This window comes from Excalfactoria chinensis, chromosome 1 (assembly GCF_039878825.1).
Source record: "Excalfactoria chinensis isolate bCotChi1 chromosome 1, bCotChi1.hap2, whole genome shotgun sequence".
Classification (NCBI taxonomy): domain Eukaryota; kingdom Metazoa; phylum Chordata; class Aves; order Galliformes; family Phasianidae; genus Excalfactoria; species Excalfactoria chinensis.
In genome coordinates this window covers 5,350,319-5,375,048 of record NC_092825.1, presented here as the reverse complement: position 1 = coordinate 5,375,048, position 24,730 = coordinate 5,350,319, and the positions used below count along the sequence as shown (strand labels likewise).

The 24,730-nt window shown below is 39.1% G+C and overlaps 1 protein-coding gene across 21 annotated transcripts in view; it reads right to left on the bottom strand.

Moving 5' to 3' along the window:
- Nucleotides 1-13,344: 13,344 nt before the first annotated feature.
- CELF2 (CUGBP Elav-like family member 2) overlaps nucleotides 13,345-24,730 on the bottom strand; it is a 545,978-nt gene continuing 534,592 nt past the window's right edge. For 11 of the 21 annotated variants that reach the window (XM_072354469.1, XM_072354546.1, XM_072354461.1 and 8 more), the window contains 3 exons: nucleotides 23,602-23,799; nucleotides 20,573-20,716; nucleotides 14,158-15,034 (listed from right to left, as the gene is read on the bottom strand). In XM_072354469.1, coding sequence (XP_072210570.1) covers nucleotides 14,907-15,034; nucleotides 20,573-20,716; nucleotides 23,602-23,799 — 470 coding nt within the window. In that variant the 3' untranslated portion in view covers nucleotides 14,158-14,906. Of the gene's footprint in view, nucleotides 13,469-14,157; nucleotides 15,035-20,572; nucleotides 20,717-23,601; nucleotides 23,800-24,730 lie in introns of those variants that run through there. The other 10 variants (XM_072354434.1, XM_072354419.1, XM_072354411.1 and 7 more) reach the window with 2 other exon arrangements.

Sequence of the window (24,730 nt, the reverse complement as noted above, 5' to 3'; positions counted from 1 at the left end):
TGTCCAAGCATGTGCTTTAGAGCATGATATGAGCACAAATACCAGCTCCCCCCCAGGGTGTATCCTGAGACTGCTGTGTAACTAGAGTTATAATGTGCATAAACTAAATGGGCAAGAATTTGTATCTGCTGGAGAACATCTTTCTTAGCAACTTCTGGAAAGTCCTTGCCTCTTTCTTTATTCCTATTTTAGCATGAAAATAAGATGACGAGTGGGTGGGATACCGTTATGTACTGTCTATCTCCTCAGACTGGAATCGTGTTGGGTTCAGCCACCTGCAGAAGGACAAATGCAAGCCAAGGCAAGTGCAAGATTTACTGTTCACTGATCCATATCTCTCTTGTCAAATTTGCTGATGACACCATATGGGGGAGGGAATAATGTTGGAAAATGACACCAACTGCAGAGTTGCCATTCAGAAGGACCTGAAGGGTGAAGGGTCAGCAGGAACCCTGTGAAACTCAAGAAAGACAAATGCAGAGACCTGCAACTGGGAAGGGAGACCTCACTGCTCTGATACAGGCTGGAGATGGACGGGCTGGGGATCAACTACTGAAAAGGACCCAGCAGTCGTGGTGTAAACTGAAGTGACCATGAGCAGCCCTGGCAGGAATGGCAGCCAACAGTATCTTGGAGTTCTTGAACAGAGCCAGGACAAGGAAAGTGACTGCCTCTTACCACAAGACACATATTACATCTGTTGGGGTCCTTCACTTCAGGAAAGCTGTGGAAAAACTGGAGGGAAGTTGGAGGCACATAACAGCAGCCCCAGGATCTATGAGGAGCTTATCAAGAAGATTTAGCTCAACTTTCTGTAGTGGCGCATGGCAGGAGTATGAGAAGCAAGAGACATAATTTGAAGCAGGAGTTGTCACCGTGAGGATAGTCAAGCAGTGTAACAAATTGCCCAAAGAGGCTGTGAAGTTTCCTGCTTTTTGTTTTATTATTCCTTTGAGCAGGAAGCTCCTGAGTTTGTTTCTCCTCTGCAATGAGATTAAGGGGATGCTCCAGCATTTGGCACAGTTGTACAGGGCTCAGAGACCAAGGCTGGAGTAGCAAAAGCGACATGGTGACAGTCTCCAGCCTCGTCTATAGTGCAGGCTCTAGATCACAACCTAATTTAGAACTATTCTTAATGAAAAACACACAGCTAATTAATTTTTGGCTCCTCACTGAGAGGATCAAACTCCTCTGCCCAGTCCAGCCTCTATGTGGGGACAGAGGTACACCCAGGTGGCAAAGCAGCTCACCTTGGTTACCTTTGAGGCAAGCAAGGGTCTTCTGAAGATCCACAGCACTTGAAGTCAAATAATGATGATGTTAATTCCAGAGGTGCTCTATAAATCATGTAAATACAACTCTTTGGGGTCTAGCTGTTCTGCCATAGGGATAGTCTGCATACATCTATTCCCTGGAAAGCAGTCTTACTGCAGATGGTGGTTCTTTTCTCTACAGTTCTCATTTAGGACCTGTGGGACATCACCTAGGACTCATTTGTTAACAGTAGATTTTCAGCTTCAGACACCTGCAAATGAGACCCCTAGAGCCCAATTCTGTTTTCTAAACACAGGCACCAATGCCATTTGAGTTGCCCCGGAGCATCCGACATGACTGGGCTTAAGCAACCCAATAAAGGACTGAAAGTGGGATTTACCTCACAAACACATCCTTTTAACCTTAGGAGTGTTCAGCCAGTTTTTTGGAATATCCTAGTCTATATTACTTCAGAGCCCCTCACAGATTTCCGGGACATCTCAAACAGCACTAGATTCCTCCAGTGTGACCAACAAATTGAGCTATACTTGCCCACTTTAAGGCAAGAAGAATAACTCTGTTTAACACTGCCTGACATAAGAGCTAAGACTCTTGGCTGATCCTGTAGTTCTGTGATTGGTGCATCTAAAAACACATCAGGAAGGGTCTCTTAATTGGTGTGTTGTCTTGTTGTCTTTGAAGCCTGGGTGGTCATGCAGGGTTTGACTGAATTGCCTAAGCAGAAGTGCTCCTATTCACCTCTCAAAGCCTGTGGACAAGCAGCAACAATTCCAGACATCTCCTCCCCTCTCTGTCTTAGCCATGTCCCATAGGGCGGGACGAATTGTCAAGATGAATTTATGTTACCCCTAAGCAGCAGAGACATTTACAGAGTTAAATAGAGATGATGCACTGAAGTTAAGGTTCCTGAGCAGCTACACTGATTCCTCAGCACATTTATGGCCTACATCCAAGAGATGGGATTGGGAACCTATGTGGTAGCACTGTGGGATGAAAGAATGCCTTTTGCCTTTAAGCTTACATCAGCTTATTGCCTTCCTTCTCTTACTGCTGCATATCCATTTTCATCATATTACCTCTGTATTAAGGCAAGCATTGGGTCAGTTGATAAGCTCAGGCTTTCTATGATTTCCACATGCAGGTATTCCCCAAGTGCTAGGGGGTATATGAGCCAGAATTTCTTCCAGTATGGTCTCTTCAGCATTGAGCTTAGGCTTATGCAGATGGGAAAACTGTTAGCCTCAATGCAGGAATAGAGAAAATGTAAAGAATTGTCTTTTTTCACATACCTACATTTCAGGAGAAGGATAAAATATCTTCTGGACCAGCTTTGTAGCACACTAATTAGCTACTGCTGATCTTAAAGACATGGTATTGTCAAGCACGTTGCCCTGGGTGCCTTGGAACTGGGAATGGAACAAAGCGCTCTGATTCATTCATCGAAATCTTGAGGACCCCTTAAGCACAGCAGCAGCATCCCAGACAACAAGGGACGTGCTGTTCTGATGCTCACATTCATAAAAGACAAACAGGATAATTCAGCTCATAGTAGGCTGGTTTGACATTGCTCTTTGGCAAAACAAAGAAATACTAATATGGGTATAAAGGAATAGCAGATAATAAAGAAGAGGTAAACAATTAACGCCAATCAACATCCTTTTTAGGGAGGAAAGGTTGTCAAACTTGATTTCATTCCTTGATGTGATTGTACGTTTTGGCTGATAAAAGTAATTGAAAAGATGGAATATATTCTGACTTTGGTATGTTTGACAGCACAGCAGATCCTGATTAAAATATTAACATTCTACCCTACCAATACAAAGCACATAAAATCGATTAAGAACTGTCTGACATGTCAACAAAGAAGCTGTCAGAGAAGAATCACTATAGGAGAGTATTTTTTTAGAGGGGTTCTGCAGGGATCAGTAATAGGTCTGAATGCTATTGAGTGTTTTCACTAATGACCTGAAAGTAAATATTAAAACTGCTGATAACACTGGAAAATAATGAAGAGGAGCAGGAGTTACACAAAAGTGCTCTTAGTACTGCTGTAAGCAAGCTTTTATATCCAAAAACAAGCAAGCAGATCACGCATGCAGGGTCCTGGAGCACAGGGATTTAGGCATGCTAAAAAAGCAACCCAAAGTAATTCTTCCGAGATGATATTGTGTGGCTTTTGAATGTTATTCCTTGCAAGGACTGATGCAATCTCTGACTGTAGTTCAGAGGAATAGGGGTGAAATCTTTACTTTCAGAGTGTTGCATCACTACACTTCATGTTGAAATAACGCCTCCAGGTCAGTTACATGAAATCTAGAATGTCGGAAAAAAAAAAGAAGAAAAAAGAGTTGTAGAAATGTCTCGAAAATTATTCAGGGACCAAAAGGACTGAAAACTTTTTATTATGTATTTGTTAACTTGATCAAGCAAGGGGAAAATGTCCTAGATGTGAAAGGTAAGACTTGGTGAGGCAAGACATGAGGCTGAAGGGAACTGGGGCTGTTCAGTCTGGAGGAGACTGATGGGAGATCTCACCACTCTCTACAGCTCCCTGAAAGGAGACTGCATGGAGGAAGGTGGTCTCTTTTCTCAGCTGATAGGTGACAGGACAAAAGGAGACAGCCTTAAGTTGTACTGGGAGAGGTTTAGACTGGATATTAGAAAGAATTTCTTCATTGAAACGGTAGTGAGGTACTAGAATGGGCTGCCCAGGGAAGTGGTGGAGCCTCCATCCCTGGAGGTATTTAAGTGACATGCAGCTTTAAGGGACATGGTTTAGTGATAGATTTGGTAGTGTTAGGTGATGGTTGGACTTGGTGATCTTAAGGATCGTTCCCTGCTTCAATGATTCTATGATTCTATTTATGGGTCCCTCACTAAGTACTAAAAGCCATGGAGCTGTGAAACATTAGTTTAGGGAGCTGATAAACCCACCAATGGCTCAGTGGGGCTTCACCTCTGGTCTTCCTTCTGCCTCCTTCCCAAATCCCTCTCCCCATGGGCTCAACCCTGTAGCACCACGCAGTGTGGGCAAGCCAAGAGTAAAATCTTGAAGCCATCAGCTGTAGGGACATGAGATAATGCTGAAGATTTTACCTGGTGTGTCCTCAGGCAGGTTTTCAGAAGGCTAAACCTTGGCCAGCTAAACTTTGTACCAGACATCAGCCTGCTTTCCAAACCAATGATTCCTCCTTTTGCAATTGATGCACATCCCACCAGATGTCCCCAGAGCAGCCTGGAGAGGCTGGGACATCACTCCCTCAAGGGCTGTCTTCAGGAAACAACTCGCTGGGATTCAAATGCTTCTTTGTTTATGAAATAAAGTCCACCAGACCTATCGCCAGTTGTTTATGCTAAAGAGCTCACACTCTCATTAATGTTAATGGTGCTTTAGAGCATAAATCCTTGCTAATTGATATAGGAATGTATCCCAGAAGAGTTTACATTACTGCTGACTTAGATGATAGATATAAACATGTGAGGGAGAAATATTAGCATTCATGTAAAACAATTAGATTATAAACAGGGCGAATGATTTAGAAAATGACTGCAACTTTCCACCTTCCTTTAATGGACAAAAAAATAAAGTCTGCTAATGAGGAAAATCAGGGGGAATATGAATAGGCCAACTAATCACCTCTATTAGTTAGTATCTGTGATGCAACAGTCAGCTGGGCTGAGTGGTCCCCATCTGTGTTCAGTGCAGAGGTGGGATGGACAGGAGCATCCTGCTGCCCACCGCTGTCAGTTCTCCCCCATGGCTTTTCCAGGAGCAGTGTTTTAGGGTTACTCCAGCAGGGCTGGCCACCCCATGTTAATACCATTGTCTCAAGGTGCGTGAATAGAGAATGATACAAGCAGCGGATAGATTTCCACAATTTAATATTCTTTTTGTTTGTTTGTTTGTTTTTCTTTTTTTTCCAGATAATATAATGGCATATGAAAAGTGAGTCAGTAATGCAGTTCAAAAGGAAAAAAAAAAAAGGAAAGCAACCCCCACCGCTCTCCTGGATCTTTCTGCCAAAGGCTGACATTACTGTGAGTTTGCTAAATACAAGCAGTCCAGGCATTTCCATAAAGATCTGAATGTGCAAAAAAGTACAATTCTGTGGCAAATGTACAGCCGGAAAGGAAGAAATTTTTTCTTTCAGTGTACCCAACGAACTTTCGCTATTAGGCTCCCACTTTAATGCATGGGTTTTGATGCGGAAATGTTTTCCTAAAGGAAGGCTCAGATTCAGGATACAGTAAAACCACCCGTCCTCCGCAAAAAGACGTTCTGACCTCGAGTGCTGAATCTCTGATTGAGAATACTGAATTTCATTTTTACTCTAAACCTATCCAGAACCAAGAGGAAAAAAAGTCACGTACCAAAAAGAAGCATATTACTGTTTGTGGAAGAAATATAGTATTGTTTCATTACATTTTCCGATTCACATATTTTAGCATTTTCATAAGCGTTTTAGTGCAAAAGCAAGCATGTTTGGAAAAGGATAGAAAATTCTGCATTTTAGCATCTTTTGCTGAAGGTCACTGAGAGGTAAGACTTTTTCTCCCCCGCACACTAATTATCAAGGTCTCAGTAATCAATGAAGTATATCAAGTGGATCATACAACATTTGCCTGGGTGTGGTTAAAGACCACATACCCAGTAAGGTTTCATATAACAAAAAAGTGCCCAACCCTATAAACATTTTTATTATTATTATTATTATTTTCCATTTAATGCTCATAAAATTTTACAGACAACAGAATCCTTTCTTAAGCTTTATTTAAGAAATCGAATACTATTATAGTTCAATATATATAAGACACATCCAGTATTGTGTTCCTGATAGCAAGTGCATAGATTTTAAGATATCATTTTATATTGTAATTCTTTTTTTTTTTTTTTTCTTTTTTGTTACTCAGTAGCATGTTTCATGATCACACGAAGGGATATTCCCAGTGATTTTGCTAAGAGCATGAGAGAAAAAACAGAACACAGCAAAGTAGTGAAACTACAACAGAGATGAGGAACAGAAACAATCAGGCAAACTCTCAGTACAGTCGATTCCTGATAAGTGAATAATCTGATTGCTTGGTCACAATGCTTTATTCACTTATCAGGAATGATTCACACTACATTTTGTTAAACTGTTTTCCTTAGCCTAATACCTAAGAGTCACACTGGGCAAAGGCACACACGCTCTGGCAGGCTATTCTTTAATCAGCAAGTCTGGTGACAGTTTGGTAATTTCCCATGGCGATACACATATAGCTAACAAAGAGACATTTTGCTAACACACTGCAAGGTGCCTTACATAATTGAAATTAAAAGCATGCATTTAAGCAGGACAAACTGTTCAGCTGCATCGCTTTAAGGAACTCATTTTTCCCCATTGTTGAAATAACAAAAAAAAAAAAAAAAAAAAAGAAAAAAAGAAAAAAAAGAAAAAAGAGAGAAAAAATAAAAGAAAAACCTGCCTCTTCCAGCCCTGAGTATTTGAAAGAAACTAAACTATGGCAAAGGTTTTTTGTTTTTTCTGTTTTTGGTTATATTTCTGGGAAGAAGAACCCCTCACAAATCTCAGATTTCTTTCCTAAAATCAAGTTTGGGGAAAAAAGAATAAATAAATTAAAACATCCACAACAGCAACGACGACAAAACCCCAAGAAATCGACTCCAATTTATCATTCATGCAAATCCAGACTTAACTTAATCCACTGGCATCAACATAACCAGAATCAGGATCACAACATCTAGAGGTGTAAAAGACCCAGGACACAACCTGACTGTCACATCCTGCTCCCCTGTCCTCTACAGGCCTCTGTGGTTTTGGATTAAACCTAGGGCTTCAGGGAAAGTGTTTGCTTGGACTCCCTTGGACTCCTGAGAACAGGCCCTACACTGGAGCTTGCTTGGGACACACTAAGGGACATGGCTTGGTGATGGGACTCAACAGGTCAAGCTGTTGGTTGGGCTTGATGATCTCAAAGGTCTTTTCCAACCTAGAAGGTTCTATGCCAGATTCATCACCTCTATGCCTTCTGTAGAAAATGTTTTTTTTTTTTTTTTTTTTTAAATTAAAAAAAAACGAAAACAAAACAACTGCCAACCTTACAAAGAAAGAAAAAAAATGTTCTAGCAATATCAACCAGGCCAACTCTTGAGCCACCCAAAAATTCCAAAACTCTTCCAAACATAGCAGCCAAGGTCATGGCTGCAAACCGCAGAGCACCCAGCGCCGTACCCCGTGCCTGGGGCAGTGTGTGTGTGTGAGCCAGAGCCAGCGTGCCAGAGGGACCAGGGGACAGGAGACACGAGGAAGGAATGTCCATTGGGTCTCATAAGAGCACTTTTAAGTGGTCTTCGTTTCCTGAGCATCACAGAAAATGGGACAAAGGAAAGGGACGTGGGCATATGGCTTGAATTCCAGAGAGCACTTGCCAATGCTTCTCTCTCCTCCTTGGGTTTGGTTTTTGTTATTGTGTTTTTTTTTTGTTGTTTTTTTTGTTTTTTTTTTTTTTAATTTTAATTTTTTTATTATTATTATTTTCCCCCTCTCCAAATTATAAAGTTTGTGATCAGACAGAGGAGAAAAGAGAGACTTTGTAAACCAGAACAACAGAGAATTTGTCGTGTCTTTTATTTCATCATGACGGACGTGGGGAAGAGCAGAGAGATTCTCGTGAGGAAAAAAAAGAAGATTATAAGAAATGAAAAAGTGAAATAAAAAAGCTAAAGCCAACTTTACAAAATAAATATACAAACAAATATATATATATATATATATAAAAGTGCTATGGCATTTCTTTTGTTCCTTTTTGAGATTTGTGTAATGCGATTAGCCAGTGCTGGGAATGAGCTGCTCTGTAAGCCCACAGCAAAATCATCATCACCCGTTCGAACAACAGGAGAAGTTGAGTTTTGTTTTGTTTTGTTTATTCTTCTCCCACTGGCTTTAACAGAGTCTCTCTGTGCTCACTTGGATTTTATTTTTTAGATTACAATATGTATAACTGCACATAACAAGCTTGTTCACCTGGTGGGCTTCTGCAGGCTCTCACAGCCCTAGTTAAGATGTGATTAGTTGCTAAGGAGTTTGACTAACACCATATGCCATCAGATTACTGTGCAGTTCGGAAGGAATCCCAGGGCTATATTCTCCTTTTCTTGAACGTTTCATACGCTTCTGCGAAGCGGCGGCACAATCTTTGTTTTGTTTTGGTTGTTGTTTTTTTTTTTTGAATGATTGGGAAGAATTGATGTCCATAATCCGCATTTTGCAGACTGACTGGCATGTCAGCAAAAAGCTTTTCACATGGCTTCTGATTTCTATGTGTGTTTGTGTGCATAAGCTTTTACGGTTAGAAGGCTCACAAAAGCTATCTTCCATACGACTTTGCAGGAAGCTCATTTAAGGTGCTTCCTGCTCAGATTATCCAAGTGATAAGGCATGACTATAAGGGGAGGGGGAGAGAGAAGAAAATCAAAGGAACCGTAACATGGCTAAAATGTACAAATCCTCTTTTGCCCCCCCAATCAGATATTCACTTAGGTGGAATCGACTGTATCTTTTGTACACAACCAACAAATAGAGGAGAAATAAAATAAAATAATAATAAATAAATAAATAAATAAAAACAGGAACGTGAAACAGTGAGGTGTGTAGATGTATTACCAACACATAATGACCACCAACAATACGAGACACAAAGTAGAGAGACAAGTATTAGGAAAATGGTTTAATATTGGAGACAGAAGCAAAAAACTGCATCACACAATAACATACGTTACAAAAATAAGTCTGACTGTTTCAACTACACGATTATGTTCACAATGAGGACAGAAGAATCAGAAAAAACTCTGATCTAAACAGCAAAAAAGCAAACCCCTAACGTTTTAACTAATACATTTATCCACGCAAAGTGACCGAGTACTCCTAATTCTAATTACCTTATTGTGTAACTGCACGATACAGAATAAAAAGTGAAACTTACCGCTTCTGTTAAGACAAAATTCTAAACACTAGATATAAGCAAAGGGAAAAAAAGAAACCAAGCCAAAGTTTTTAATTCTCTAAACAAAACCAACTCTCTTTCTACCGTTCCAGAAATCAAACTTGAAAATCACTCATGATCGAGGGGGCCCACGAGAGTAAGCCACAAAAATTTCCATTTGTTTTTTTAATCTCCAGTATAAAAAGTTCCACTGGTACAAAATGCGTTAAGTACAATCAGGTTGTAGAAATAGGAAAGCTTGCTTTTTTTTTTTCTTTTTTTTTTCTTTTTTTTTGGCTCAAATTCCATCAAACAACAAAATTCAAATGCATCAATAAAACAGAAACAATACTCAAATGGTCTTACAGTTTCCACTAGATTGCATTAACTTTGGCTTTTCTCAGACAATACTTAAAAACTAGTTTGTAATTCTAAACAAAATGATAGTATCATTAATCTACAAACAACAATTCTCACAGCACAAAAAAAACACAAATACATAGTTTTGTCTTTTTTTTTGTCTTTTTTTTTTGTCTTTTTTTTCTTTTTTTTTTTTTTTCCTCTTTTTTGTATGACATTATCCAAAAAGGTAATGAAACTACAGGATAGGTTTTTTTTTTTTTTTTTTTTTTTTTTTTTTTTGTTAATTAGCACTTAAGATAATAAAAACAGAAACAGTAAAATGATTCCAGAGTAGCACAAGCCAAGGAACTGTAACCCCTATGGTGAAAGAAAGATGAACTTGTTACTCCTTTGAGGACTGCCATTTCATTGCAATTAGCTAATTTGTTGGAAAAAAAGCAACTAGTCTAGTCTTCTGATTAGAATTTTGTAAAGCAATTTCCCTTGTTTTTCTTCCTCTCCTATTAGGCCCTTGCACCCTTGCAGCTTTTTCCATTCAATATATTTTGAAAGAGAACTGGTAGATAATTTGTCTCCAAGGAGGTGTTTGTTTGGCCTTTCATTTTTGTACCTGATTTTTTTGAAAAATAAAAATAAAAATAAATATTTCAATATGGACCCATCTCGCTTGTCTGGAAATACCAAACTGTCTTTCCTTTCTCACTGCTAAGCCAATATCTCACGTAGCATAATTTGGGGCACCTGCCTGGGTCTGCAGCCAATGCCAAGTTGCACTGCCCAAGGACCAGAGACGTCACTGCTCTCAGCGGACCAGTAAACCTGCAGGACACACCAGGGCATCTAACAAAGCTTTGAAAATTTATACGATGGGTACAATGAGTAAAAATTAGTGAAACAGTCTAAACAATCCAAATGATGATCTCATATTATATATATATGTACATATATATAATATAACGTACGTGAGATGATAACTTTGAATATGCAAAATTGCTGCAAGTAGTACAAAATAGCCCTCAAAGGGTGTAGGAAGGCCCCAGCAGTAGTAAAAACATGTGAGAAAAGTATAGATCATTTATTTATAAGTGCATGTGCTATAAGAAGGAAACTTTTTTGCATCACTAGAGGCTAGTCCTTTCCATCCCAGGGCTCTACATAAAGAAGCATTTAATTTGGGGATGAGAGACAAGAGTGCACCAGCTGATGTTGTTCAGATAGGGCTTTGTTTTTAAATTGAGATGGCATTGAATATAATCAGATAGAGCTAGGAAGAAGGCATGGCACTTTATCATCAGTAGCAAGTGCTGCTGTTCACACGCATTGGATTGGCAACAAATTCACTACACCGGTAGCATAGAACCGAATTTGGTTGTTGGTCACTACTTGTGCGGTAGAAATGCAATCTTATTAGACTTACAAGGCCGTGGAAGGGCAACCAGCATCTCTTTTCTGGTTCCTTACACACAGCTTCCTCCAGCAAACACCCACATCAGTCACAACTGTATTCTCACGGACTACTGGTTGAGTAAAGTTACTCCTCTCTACACGAGTGTCTGCAGGAGCAAGCCGATATATCGCCGTTACAGGTAATGGCAGATAACATCAAACATTACAGTGTATGTAAACTTTATCCATAAAAAGTAGTTTAACTGCAGTGCACGCTGAATTTTCACCCAGGAAGATCTAGTGCATCTGATTTAAGTAAAAGTTCATTTATTTAAATTACAAAAATATTATTATTATTATTATTATTTTTCTTTTTCTCCTCAAGGTTTTCAAATGGTGGATTTACCACTCCTTTCTGGGAGCGGTTCACACAATAGATAATTAAAGAATTGTTTTATTTTTTTCTTTTTATTTTATTAATACTGAATAGCATATTCCAGCAGCATATTAAAAGCTCTTTAAGAAAAAGACAAAATCCCCAAAATCTAAAAAGGAAAACCACAAGTTAATTATCGTTTTAAATAATTTTAGTTATAGATACAGAAGAAATTTAGACAGCAGTAAAATAATTTTGTCCTTCAGATCTGCCCTGTGCATTGTTCTGATTTCAACCATGTATTAAATAAACCACAAAAAACTAAGTATATATATATTTATAGATATATATATATATATAAAAATAAACAGCAAAATGGTGAATGTATAAAAGGTATCAACACTCAAGACAGCTCTGGGTGGAAAGGGTTAAAAGTTCAAAACTTTCTCACCTTAGAGGTTTCCATACAATATGAAGAAAATACATTGTGAGGTTTGCTTTCACAGCATTGATGTGTGCAGAGTGGTTAAAAAAGTGAAACATGGGCACTTGTACAATGTTTTACAAAAAACATCAAAGAGAAATAACAAACAATAACAATTTCAGGCAACAAGACCACAGGATAGCAAGTTAACAAACTTTTTAACCTCTTTTTTTTTCTTTAAATATTAGGGATTTATACAAAACACATAATAAAATACCCATGTTATCAAATTACTTCACACAAGAAACACACTGAAGCTCTAGGAAGAAAGTACCTTTGGAATTTGGCACTATAGTTTCACTGATTTCTTTTTTTTTTTTTATTTTTTCTTTAAAAGAAAAACCGATCACATTTTGCTGAACACAAACACGTCTAAATTGTCCACAATAAAAAAATGACATCAATGCGTCACAAGCCAACACAAAACTTATTCTGGAATAGTTTGTAATTTTTTTTTTTTTGTAATTTTTTATTTTTTATTTTTTCACATGAAATTCTTTTTTTAAAATTATTTTTATTTTTTAAGCAAACAAGTTTTTTTTGTTTTTTATTTTTTATTTTTTTTTGAATCTCATTTATGTTCTCCTTCAAGTAAACCAATTTTAAACTCATCTTTTATAAACATAGAACACTTAAGACCATAAGACTCATGATGAAACCACAACTTAATTCACAGAAGCACCAACGTAACACATTTTACAGTAACCTTTCTTCTGTACATTGAAACAGTATAAAATATAGGTAATTTCATGTGCATTAAACCATGGATTGTCTAACTGTGAGTCAGTTCAGCAAAAGGTGACACAAGTAGGTAGCATTTGCCCTAAAACAGGGTAAATATTTTCTTATACTAATCTACAAAAAGTGGTTCTATATATATACTTTAATGAGAAAGTGAGCCACCTAAAATGGCCTTATCAAAAAACTTTACACTGCCTGAAAAATGTAAAAACTATTACAGACCTCTAGAGACTTAAAATCAGACAGTTTTATTTCTCAAACTGTTTTGGAAGTAGTCTGTTAGAAACCAACATTCTGTGCCTCTGGACACATATTGCTATTGTCACCAGTGACCAGGCAGAATGCCAATCCCTGTATAATACTTTCAAGTCTGTTTTTTTATTTTATTTTATTTTATTTTTTTACGAAATGAAAACAAAAGAAAACAAAAAAAACCCAACAACAAACAAAACCAAAAGAAAACAAAACCCAAAGGAAGAAGAATAACAAAAAAAAAAAAAAAAAAAAAAAAAAAAAAAAAAAAAAGAAAAGAAGAAAAAGCAAAAAGGAAAGAAAGAAAGAAAAAACAATTTGCCACAGGTTGTCTTTAAATCCTATCGTTAATTTATCTAATAATAAATTTCAGTCTTGCGTGAATGCAGCAATGTTTTTTTTCACATTGACTTCCCAGAATTCATAGCTAGATGAGGTCACATGCAAATTTCAAAGGTCAAACTAGATCAAAGGTCAGTAGGAGAACCAAATGTGATGTGAGGTCAGAAAGACATCAGAAACAATGACGGGACGATGAAACTGTTTTTTTTTTTGAGACGCCACAGGGACATGCTAGGCAAACGATGGGCTAACGGGCATGGAGATGTCTAGGGAAAAAACAAGGAAGAGGAAAAAAAGTTACACAGAATCTATGCAGCACAAACAAAATCACTTTTGAGGGTGCAGGAGAAAACTAATGCAAATCTTTTATCAGTACTACGAGCTGTTCGCACAATTTGCATTAACTCACAATACTTGTCAACAACGGCACAATGGAACCCCAAAAGAATCCATCTGAGAGGAGTCAGAGAGAATGGATTCGTCTTTGGGGAGAAAGGAGAGGAAAGAACCAGTTTCTACAAACGTAACATAAAGGTACGGGGAGGGAAAAAAAGGGCCAGACGACTGAACTTTAAACTCGGTAATGGAAACTACGAACAAAATAACCAGACAAATACAAACAAGAGGATAAAAACATGAACTGTAAAGGGTGTAGGGTTCAACAATGAAAAAAGCGCCCATTCTTGGCACAATTACTCTAGAGACTACTTCAAAGGATCTAGCTAGCATAGAGAGCTGCTCTTTAGGTATCCAATAAGTTAACAATAGGCAATAAATAACTTCCATTATTTCTGAGGCAGTAAAAATTTTGTATAAAAATAGAAATGCTTTTTACAAATAAAATTTACAGGCCTGTGGCTTTCTTTTATTATTATTATTATTAAATTTATCTCTCAAGAAACATCAAGTATTGTCACTCGTTTTATTTTTATTTTTTATTTTTTATTTTTATTTTAAACCCTGTAGCTTTAGAAACAGATCTCTAAATCTTTTTTTTTTTTACATTAAACCTTTCAAAAAAAAAAAAAAACAAACAAAAAAACAAACAAAAAACCCAAGAACTTAAAAAAAAAAAAGTGAAATATAAAGACGACCAGTGTAAAATCAGACTAATATAGAACAATACATTGTTTTGAACCGAGAAAAAAAGAAACAACAAAAATCAAATCTTCTCAAAAAACAAGTTGATGTAGTGGAAAGACTTGCTTCAATTTTTTTTTTGTTTTTTGTTTTTTTTTTTTTTTCTGTTGCAAAATAAGTGCTTCAACTGGCATGAGGCCATTTTCTTTAACCTATAAACTGCTGGTGCCACCCTGGTAAAATAGGATCCATCCATAGAAAACAACTTTTATTGTGTGCTAATGGCACCAGGGTTCACAGAGTTAAATTGCACATTTTTTTTTTGAGAGAGAGTGTGTGTGTGTTGCTTTGAATTTCAAGACGTTTTATTTTTTTTTAAAAAGGAGATAAATTATGCTGCAAAACAAAATACAGTAACACAACTCAGTAATTACTTGGCTAGGAAATGTGAGCCAAGTGTAATAAGGACAAGTGGGGAAATGGAAGTGGTAACTGTAAAAATAACTGTCTCTTGGTGAAGGTTGGCTATATGTTCTCTCTTAACCCCCCTGCAGAGGACAGGTTTGCTCATGGGACTTACCCTAAGAAAGCTAAAATAAGAGCAGTAAGCATCTGGGGTTAAGATCAGTAAGGTTTGCTGTCATTTTTGGAGCGTTTCAGCTGAACCTTCAAGCGTTTCATGCCAATCTGAAAGCCGTTCATAGCCTGGATAGCAGCTTGTGCAGAGACTGGATTGTCATAGCTAACAAAACCTATGAGACACAGAACGGAGGCGGGAGAGAAAGCGAACTGCAGGTTAGAACAAATTTCAGAATGCTTTTGTTAGGATTTTATTATTGCTATTTGTTCGACACATTCATCTCTCTTTCAATTACTTAGTTGATCACAGTTTATATCCCACTTCCTCTCTCTTTTCCTTTTCCTTCTCCTTTACCTTCACAATATTTCTACTTCGGATGTTGTTGTCCTGTTTTGGTGCAATGCAGTTTCCCAGTCTGTTTCTGTTTAATCCACCTACCTTAGAGACCGTAGATATTTATCACTGTAACACTTTTCACTGTAATATCTACATACATCCCGATCTATTAGCCCAGTCTGCTGATGTGAAGCTGAAATAGAATACCTGCTTACAGAACAAAAACCCAAACTTGGATGCTTGTGTGCATTTGCACTTCTGAATGTAAGCTCATGAGCACTGGTCCTGGGTGGTATTAAACAGCCATCTCCTTGGGCCCAGCCTGGGACAGTTGCAATGTTAATATTTTGTATTTTTGCAGCTCCTTCCAGTTCAAGATCTCAAGGTACATTAAATGTTAATTAATTCAGCCTGTTGGTCCCAAAAGGGGCATGCAAGGATCAAAATTAAGCAACATCATAAAGACAATGGCAGGGCTTGATGAGAACTCCAGATCTTCTGCTCCTCAGTTGTTAGCACTAACTAGAGGGGATAATGCTTGCTCGGGTAATTCGGAATGGCTGGTCTGGCTCAGCTTTCTTTTCCCTGTGGGACTCAAAAACTCTGTTCATAATAGACTCAAATCTCGCTGATTCCGGAAGCCCAAAATTCATTTTCATATCTGGGTCTCCCGCTTGTAATTGCAAGGCTTGCCTAACTGCTGCTCTGTCTCTGCTCTGGCTAATTACTTCTGCATTCCAGCCTGCTATTAAGCATTGGCTTCACAATGCTCCCTCTTCTTTCCACTTGAATTTGCCTTAATACACATCCCTTCTCTCTGTTAAAGTGTGTCTCCCATACACTTTGTTTTCAATACTAACACAGAAGCTTCTCAGCTGCTCTCTTCTATCAGCTTTCTTCATTTGTGCTTAGTGCCTGCATCCTTTTCTGATTTAAAACCTCTTTTTACCATCATTTTAACCTGCTCTTTTATGGCTCTTACTTACCTCACACCGCTGCCCTCTTTCTTCTTCATTGTCAGATACACTTTCCTCATTGTAAAGAAAAGAACCCCTCTTAACAAGTGATTTGGTCCCTGTCTGCCCTCCCTCCTTAACAGACCTTCCCTCTAGTTCACCTTAAATCACCTTCACCAAACTATTTACTTACTACTCTGCTCTGACAATTCAGGTTCACTTCTGGTCATTCCACTCAAAAAACATTTCTCACTTAAGTCTCTGTAAACCCTCTCCTGGCCAAAGCCAGTACAGTTGCTTCATGTGGTTGATTAGTCATCAACTTCTTAAGAGATAATAAATGTTCCTTGATACCTTCTTTGATTCTAGTACCTTGTCACTTCCTCACTTTCTTCCCTTGATCATTCCCTTTTAATACTATTGCCATATCCTGAAGAGCTTAATCACTTTCTTTCTTTCTTTCCCCTGCCTTCTTCTGGGAGATCTTATCTATCCACATGACTCTACTCACTGCCTTAGCGCTGCACTCTCTTGTCTAATTCCATCAGCTCACAGACCTCAGTCTAAGCTCTAGAATTTCCTTAGGGACAGAAGAGATAGAAGAGTTGAAAGGCAGCTGTAAGCACCTTCCAGGCAGATATTCCATAACTAAGGTGTAGCTGCTCTTACCTTCCTTGACAGTTCAGCAGTTTCCTGCACAGCCTTCCTGACCTTCACATTGTTCCCTTAAGAGCAATCAGAATGGTCTTCAGCTACAAGATTCCCATTATCTTAGTTCAGAACTACAGAATTACAGAATTACTGAATCCCCAAGGTTGGAAAAGACCTCTAAGATCATCCAGTCCAACCATCCAGTTATCAGCAGTACTTCCCACTGACCATGTCCCTCAGTGCAACATCTAAATGCTTCTTGAACACCTCCAGGGATAGTGACTCCACCACCTCCCTGGGCAGCCTGTGCTGATGCCTGACCACTCTCTCAGAGAAATATTTCCTAATGTCTGACCTGGCACAACTTGAGGCCATTCCCTCTCGTCCTATTCCTGTTCTTAGCTAGTCTTAGTGACCTAAAAGTTAAGCAACTGATCTAAACCAGTCATCAGGTGGCATCTATGAATGGTGAATAAAGAAAAGTAAGTACACCCAGAGGCGGCTTTTCTGCCCACCATTCATGCCACAAAATGAGACGCTCCCCTTCTGACGGAAGAACAATAAGCCCAGCCTATGCTTACCTTCCAGAGGGATGTAATAAGTCACTTAATTCAATGTCTCTTTAATAGTTTCCTTGACACAGCCACAAATTCAAATAACATTCTCTGTGCTGCACCAGTGGAATCAGCCTTTATCATTCAGTTGTTATTCTGATTCACAATTTGTCTCTATACATAGAATGCTGTATCTACATTAGCCCCTAACACTTTCATCTTGTCCCTTATCATCAACCTTCACTTCTAAAGCTCGTGGAGGAGTTTGGCATTCTCTCCCTTTATTTATCTGTTTCTGATTGCAACCATTTATCATTTTCTTTTTTTGTCTAAAGCTTAAATTGCAGGTTAGGTGGGGATTACGTTCCTTACCAGTTTTCAAAGCACATGTCACGATGATCCTGATTTTTGTTTTAAATCTCTTGGTACCTCTGTAACCAGGATAAATATTTTTAATCATTGGAGTAGCAATTTTGCTGTGCGGCAAACTGCATTTACACGTGGATGTCACTGGATCCCTTCTCCCCTGCCTTTTACATTTTCTCATTTCTGGTATTGTAAGATTTATGAAAAATGAGAGAGAAGCCTGGAGAGTGAAACCCTTTGTCTGCAGAATCAACTGCAGCTCATGAGAGCTCACGGAAGAGTACTTTCAGGGATAGAGGGACTGTCCTGTCATCCTCATCACCATTTAATGTCTTGAGCATTCATCTGAGCTGGACAAGAAAGCAAATAATACCAAAGCTCATTTTCTGCGAAGAAAAGTAATTTTTCATTTTGTGAGGCAGTGTTACATAAAAGCTTATCATTCTGTATCACTACCCCGAGATTCACTTGGAATGTACCTTCCCTTTCCAATTCCACTGGTAAGTGGATGGCCTTGGATAATCTTTTCACCATTCTAGTGTTCAGTCTGTCCTCATCTGTAATTTGACTTTCAAAAAAGCCTCAACCATACCAGCCAAACAAAAAAGAATCAAACCCAAACTGCACTATGAGCAATGGCCACTACGAGTCAGAAACAGGTAATTCAGATGCAATATTGTCCTGGTTTTTGGCTGGGGGTACAAAGAGAGAGAAAAAAAAAGAGTTTCTGAAATACAAATATGGGGCTGAAACAACAAAGAGATGAGGTGAATCTTGCTTAGTAAAACTGGGACAATGCAGACATAGATAAGTATGCTAAACTCGCAGGATTAATTCTGGCCTGTGATTAGCAGCATCACACAGGTAGTCACCTACTGAATCTGAACATCTCAACTTCCTCTGCCAGAGCAGTACTTTTTGCTTTTAAAGCAGAACTCTCTTACTGATGGCAGAATATCTGGGGAAGGAAGAATGAGGAATTGCTATGTTAGTGAAACCTGACGAATGCCAAAAAGACAGAGGACCGCTCCATCCACTGGGTGTTGACCCCTCTGTTTTCCCTCAAACAAGATTGCCTCAGTTCATCATTCTAAGTTAGGTAATTGTGTCCCATAAATCCAGACGAATGTGTAGGTAGGTAATCAAACAGTAAAAAGAAACTCACAAAAAGCTAGTGTGGGAAGCAAGTTGATGAATTGAGCTGCCTGCTCAAACTAATCTACATTTTTTCATTAGTGATCACAATTGCTGCGTTTCGATTAACACAGCTTGATTTGACATTTCATCAAGATTCGTGGAGACCTCAACAATGATTTTGTCACCCCAACATACTAACTGAACTGGTTCCAGATCAATAGGGAGTCATTTTCAATTCCACTTTTAAATTTGCTACAGCCTCAGGGACTGTTTTAACCCACTGCAGAAATACGCTGGACTATATCTGTCCAAATCTGAATAATTTTTGGTAAAGCATAGAGACCAAAAAATATGTGGGAAATTGCAGAAAGAATGTTGCACCCTTTCTCTAATGTGAGTTAACTTTCCAGGTGTACTAAGGATTTGTCTTTTGGTGAAACATACTCAGATTGTGGTACGACTTGAATTCCAGTGCAGTAGGTATTTCTGAGTAGTGTGATAAATGCTGCTTTTGTTTGGGTACTGCGTGTTTAGATAAATTCATCTCCTTCCAAAATGGTTTGAAGCCCAACAGCTGCTCCTGAATGGCTCTTGTGTAGACAAAACCTTTGACAGACACATCTTAACAGAACATAGAAAAATGTAATGACAGGAAAGCTAAGGAACATGTATTATGGTTAACGGGGAAACCTGAAAATTAAGGGATGGTGCTGTGCAAAGAGCAATGGTGCCAGTACAAAGGAGTTTTGGAAACTAAAGGGACTGTCAGGATGAATTTATCATACATAAAGCTGTTTTTCTATGCTCTGGGAAAGAGCCGTCAGTATTTTGGGTCAAACCTTCACACATTTTTCTTTCAGACATTCTGTCCTCCTCCCATGCCCTCCTCATGCCTTGCATTGGGATCACAGTTATTAGACTACAATCTAACAGATTACCACTTGCTAACGTTCTGTTTTCCACTCTATCAAGTCACTATAACTGGTGCACCTATGTCATTCAAAGAACATCAGCCTACCTGACTAACCCTAGAATTTGTTTTATAACAACCAACACATCATCTTTTCCTCTGCTGCAATCTAGCTTTCTAGTAGCTCAGAACATTCCTTGGGAAACTTGACACTGATCAGTCGGTGTTGCCTTCATCCCTTCCCTAGGGTAAGGGGATATGCTACCCTCCATAATGCACTGCGCTGGCACCTGCCCGAAGCAGTTAAAGCTGCATATCTAGACATCAACTGTATGTAAAGTGTTCTGAACTACATGTTCAAGCCATCCAAGCACTAATTGCACAATCTTGTACTTAATTCAGAAGAAAGAAATTCCTGTAATGTAGAAGTAATGGGTTAAACATAGAGCATTCTTAAGTGGCTCAGCTATACAATAGAGAATAATTAGTTATCCATAATAAGGCAGCTTAATAGTATACTAAATGACATTCCCCCACATAGGGTGCAATTAGTTTCATGTACTTGACACATTTATGCGAGATGTCAGACTGGAAGATTATTATTGTTTTTTCACATCCAATTTTTAGTTAGAACTAGTTTGGCTGTGCATCCTTCCACTCACTTGAGGATTAAGAGTCCATTATTTTGGGAATGAGATTCCAGTATGACATTTCTCACACTGCTGTTAATTTTCTTTCCTGACCCCTTTTCAGTGCAGTGCATGTGGTTCTTACTATTTAATTTATTAAATTTGACATACCAAAGCACTTGCTCAGATTGGTCTGTTTGTCAATGAAGACTTTAGCAGAGATAACATTTCCAAAAGGCATGAACATCTGCAGAATGTCCTGGTCTCCAAATTCCTGGGGGAGGTGGTAAATAAAGAGGTTTGCCCCTTCTGGACCTTTAGGAAAACAAACAAACAAAAAAGTATGAAAATGGCTATTACAAGAGCTAGGTTTAATCTGTTTTTCCATAGTACTTACTGAAGGTGATGGTCAGAAAGCATTTCACTTTCCAACTCTGAAGGAAGAAAAGTAAGTAGATCATCAAAGGAATAGAGCTGAAATGGAGCTCTTTAGAGCATCCTATCTTGCAAAGTGTTCACTTGATACCTCTACTACAAAAGAAGTTAAACTGCAGACTCTTTCTTCAATTTACTCGAGTGTCTTTCAGTAAAAATAGGGTTAGGAAAGCAGGTACACAATGTATTACTCTCTCACAATTCTCCAAGATCTGCACAAAGAGCCCCCTGCTGCCTCAAACACCTACATGGGTTTGTTGGTTTAATTCTCAGTAGCAGGAATTTAGGGAAACACAGCGAGCTGAGCTCAGATTGGTGCATCGCAGATTTAAACTAAAAGGGTAGGAAGTTGGTGGGGATGGGAACAGAAATGGTAAGACAGAGGAAACCTTTTGACTTGGAAATATGGGAAGTCAGAGAGGGAAAGATGCTAAGAACTAGAGAGCTTGCCCCTTTTTAAAATACAAATATCCTCAAGAAAGCTCTGCCTCCTGGAAAAAAACCTCTGTAAAATAATTATTTTTAAGAAGTTCAATCTGAAGTTGCTGGGTTGGGATTAAAGTGGCTTTAGACAAATGGAGTGTGTAAAGAAGGGTATAGACTTGAAGGTGCTTTGAATATTTTTCTTATAAGCCTAAGTCTGAGATAAACACTATCGGTGTATTGGTTTAAGCATCCCCCCTAGCAATTATAGTGTTATTTTTTATTTATTCTCAGCTCAGTTTCTCTTTTTATAGTCATGTACTGGGAATGAGCCATTATTGTGACCTATGATGGAACCAGACACGTGGCCTTCCCACACAAACTCTGGGAGCACAAGAGAACAAACATTTCTGATAAAAACATGTATAAAGTAACTCGCTTAAATGTTCCCTTGCTTAATAGAACCTAGGTGTGTATATGACGGGTTGTCTGTGGTTTTGGGATTGGAGCTGGAAGCACGACCACATTCATATTTTTTTTTGGTATTTTCTTATCCATGGGAAATCATGGTAAGAAGTAAAACGGAGTTGACAGAGTATTCAAAGATGGAATTTATTCACTTTAACTTTTTCACTTTAACCCCTTACTTACCGAAAGAAGACACGACAATACAGGCTGTGTTTTCAAAAAGACACTGCCAATTCAAAAAGAAAAAAACAAGCCTACAATTGATAGCTCATATACTGATAAAAACAAATAGAAGACAATCCAGCTGTCCTTCAGTGAGTATCTTAGAATGACACCAGATAAACAATTTCTGGTGTCAGTCGACTGTCACAGACCAAAGTGAGTGAGATGAAGGACAAGAGCAGAGAACACTACAAAATTTGGAAAAAAACCCCAACAAATAACAACAACAACAAAAAAAAAAAAAATAAAACAACCAAAAAACTCAACTTCCATTTACTACAGTCCAAGCTTTTAGCAGTAAATGAAACAACAAATTTAGAGGAAATATGCATTTTTAACTCCACAGCATCCTCATATAACAGCCAGCTGTGGGAATACCAAATTTATCTTCCTAGGAAACACTACATCCCATAACAGTGCAAGATACGATATTAAAAGAGGATAAAAATCTTTCTCTTGAGGATATTACAGTGGGTTTATTTCCAGAGCTTATCTCTGGCGAGAGCAGTAGTGGGAGCACAGATATAATCTTAGAAAGCATGCAATATTTTCCTGTCCTTCTAGAATTAGCTGGAATTTAGGATGAGAGAAGGGGAAGCAATGAAAACAGAATCAAAACCCCAAAATGAGTGCAAGAGAATGGAAGAGGGGAAAAGAGTAACCTAATTTTACTAAACATTTATTAATTAGTATTTATTTATTCTTAGCAGCAAACTCCTGAGGTTTGTTCTGCTCTACTGGTGTGGGGAGAGGGGCAATCACTCCCTTAAGTTGAATCCTTGCAAAACCCAGAATTAAGCAAAGAACCACTCAGAGCAAAGCCAGTTCATGTCATTGACTCAGAAAACTTAAACCTCATTAGATTAAATCCATTATCATGGAAAATGGAAATCAGCAGAGTGTGAGTGAGGGTCACCTGTAAAGGGATGAATTTTGCTACTGATACCTTTTTATGCAGCAGCACTTTTAGAGCAGAACTGTCAGTAAGGTAAGGCTGGAAGAAGAGATGGTAAAAAAGAAAAGAGAGTTGCAGTAGAGACTGAAAAAATGAAAAACACTGATCAGGACAGGAGAAAGTGTTAACTTCAAAGACAAAGCTATTTGAGATCTTTTGTTGTGAGAAAATAAACCCAAGACATGACTGTTTCAGAGTCACCCACCAGCTTAGGCTTCTCAGGGCTGCATCCAACCTGGCCTTGAATGCCTCCAGGGATGGGGCATCCACAGCCTGTCTGGGCAGCCTGTTCCAGCACCTCACCACTCTCAATTCCCCCTTGTCCTATCACTCTCAGATTGTGTAAAAGGCTGATCTCCCTCCTGTTTAGATGCTCTCTGGAAGGCCACAGTGAGGTCTCCACTGAGCTTCCTCATCTTGTCTTCAAAGGAGAGATGCTCCAGCCCTCTGAGCATCCTCGTGGCCTCCTCAGGACCCACTCCAACAGCTCTATGTGTTTCTTGTGTTTGGGGCCCCATCAGTCCATATGAGGCCTCATGAGGGTAAAGTAGAGGGGGACATTCCCCTCCCTCTTCCTGTTGGCCTCCCTGCATCCTCTGTTAATGCAGCCTGGGATACTGTTGGCCTTCTGGGTCTTCCAGGAAATACCGCATGCTGGTTTGAGCATGGCTTACCCTAAAATGGGGCAGATGCTTACCTTCCTTCTGGCTGCCTGCGGCGCTTTGCTGCTGCAACAAGCTCTGGCTGTACAAGGTGGGCAGCGCAGCGGCAGCGTACTGCTGGATTCCTGAGTAGGCCTGGGTGAGCGCGTCCATTGTGCCGGCCGTACCATTCGTCAAGCCTGTTGCGCCGAGTCCTCCGTTCAGGGCCGCCATACCTGAGAGCATTTGAGCAACTTTACAAAAAACCCAACAATAGAGAAAAGAAATTGCACTTGTTCATTAGTGCTTTCCGAAAGTCGTTGGTATTATACTGACACTGACAAAGACGGCAGTGCATGCAGCTCGGCGTAGCACCAAATGGGACTGAAAACAAAGAAACACGACTTTGGCATCAGGATCACTTCAGCACAATGGTTGCACAGTCAAACGGACTTACATGCAGCCTGCTACTGGCAAGTACTACAGGTCTGTGCTCCCCAAACCCATTCTGCCCATCATCCTCAACCTCCAAGTTTCTTGGGATGTCCAAGAGCAGGACCCACTCAACCTCCATCTTTGTAGGCCAGCCACTTGGGAAAAACCATTCTGGGAGAAAACCCGTTCTCTCTGAACTGGTCTTTATCAAGAGGATGTGACCATATCGTACCAAGGAAGCTTTACTCATGCAGAGTCAGTAGAGAACCCTGATTCACAACATTTTGAAACAACTATCCACGCAACTCTAGGCTTTCTCTCTTGGATTTGCAGTCAGAAGATGGATGGCGATGCTTTGCATTTCCATCTTCCTCCCCCAGCTACTCTCTGCTATGGGCAGAATGGATGAACAACAGCTCATTTGTAGTGACTGCAAGTGCTTTACCCAAACCAAGAATCTTTTACATAGAAACAAAGGTGTTTGGTTCTAGCAGTGTGTTTCTTTACTCCTCAATGGAAGCAGTGTAGCTTAATTTTTTTTTTTTTCTTCAACACAATTCCACATCCTGATAAATAACAGAATAATTTGACTGGGATGTCTGCCAAGAAAGAAATTTCAGACAGGACTGTGCATAAAATAGCACCCCTCGTCCATGCAAACAGCACAGTCTGCAAAAGAACTCTGACTAACTCCTGGACTACAGCCTCTTTTCATTACTTCTGTGCATCGTCATGGCTCTGAGATGAGCC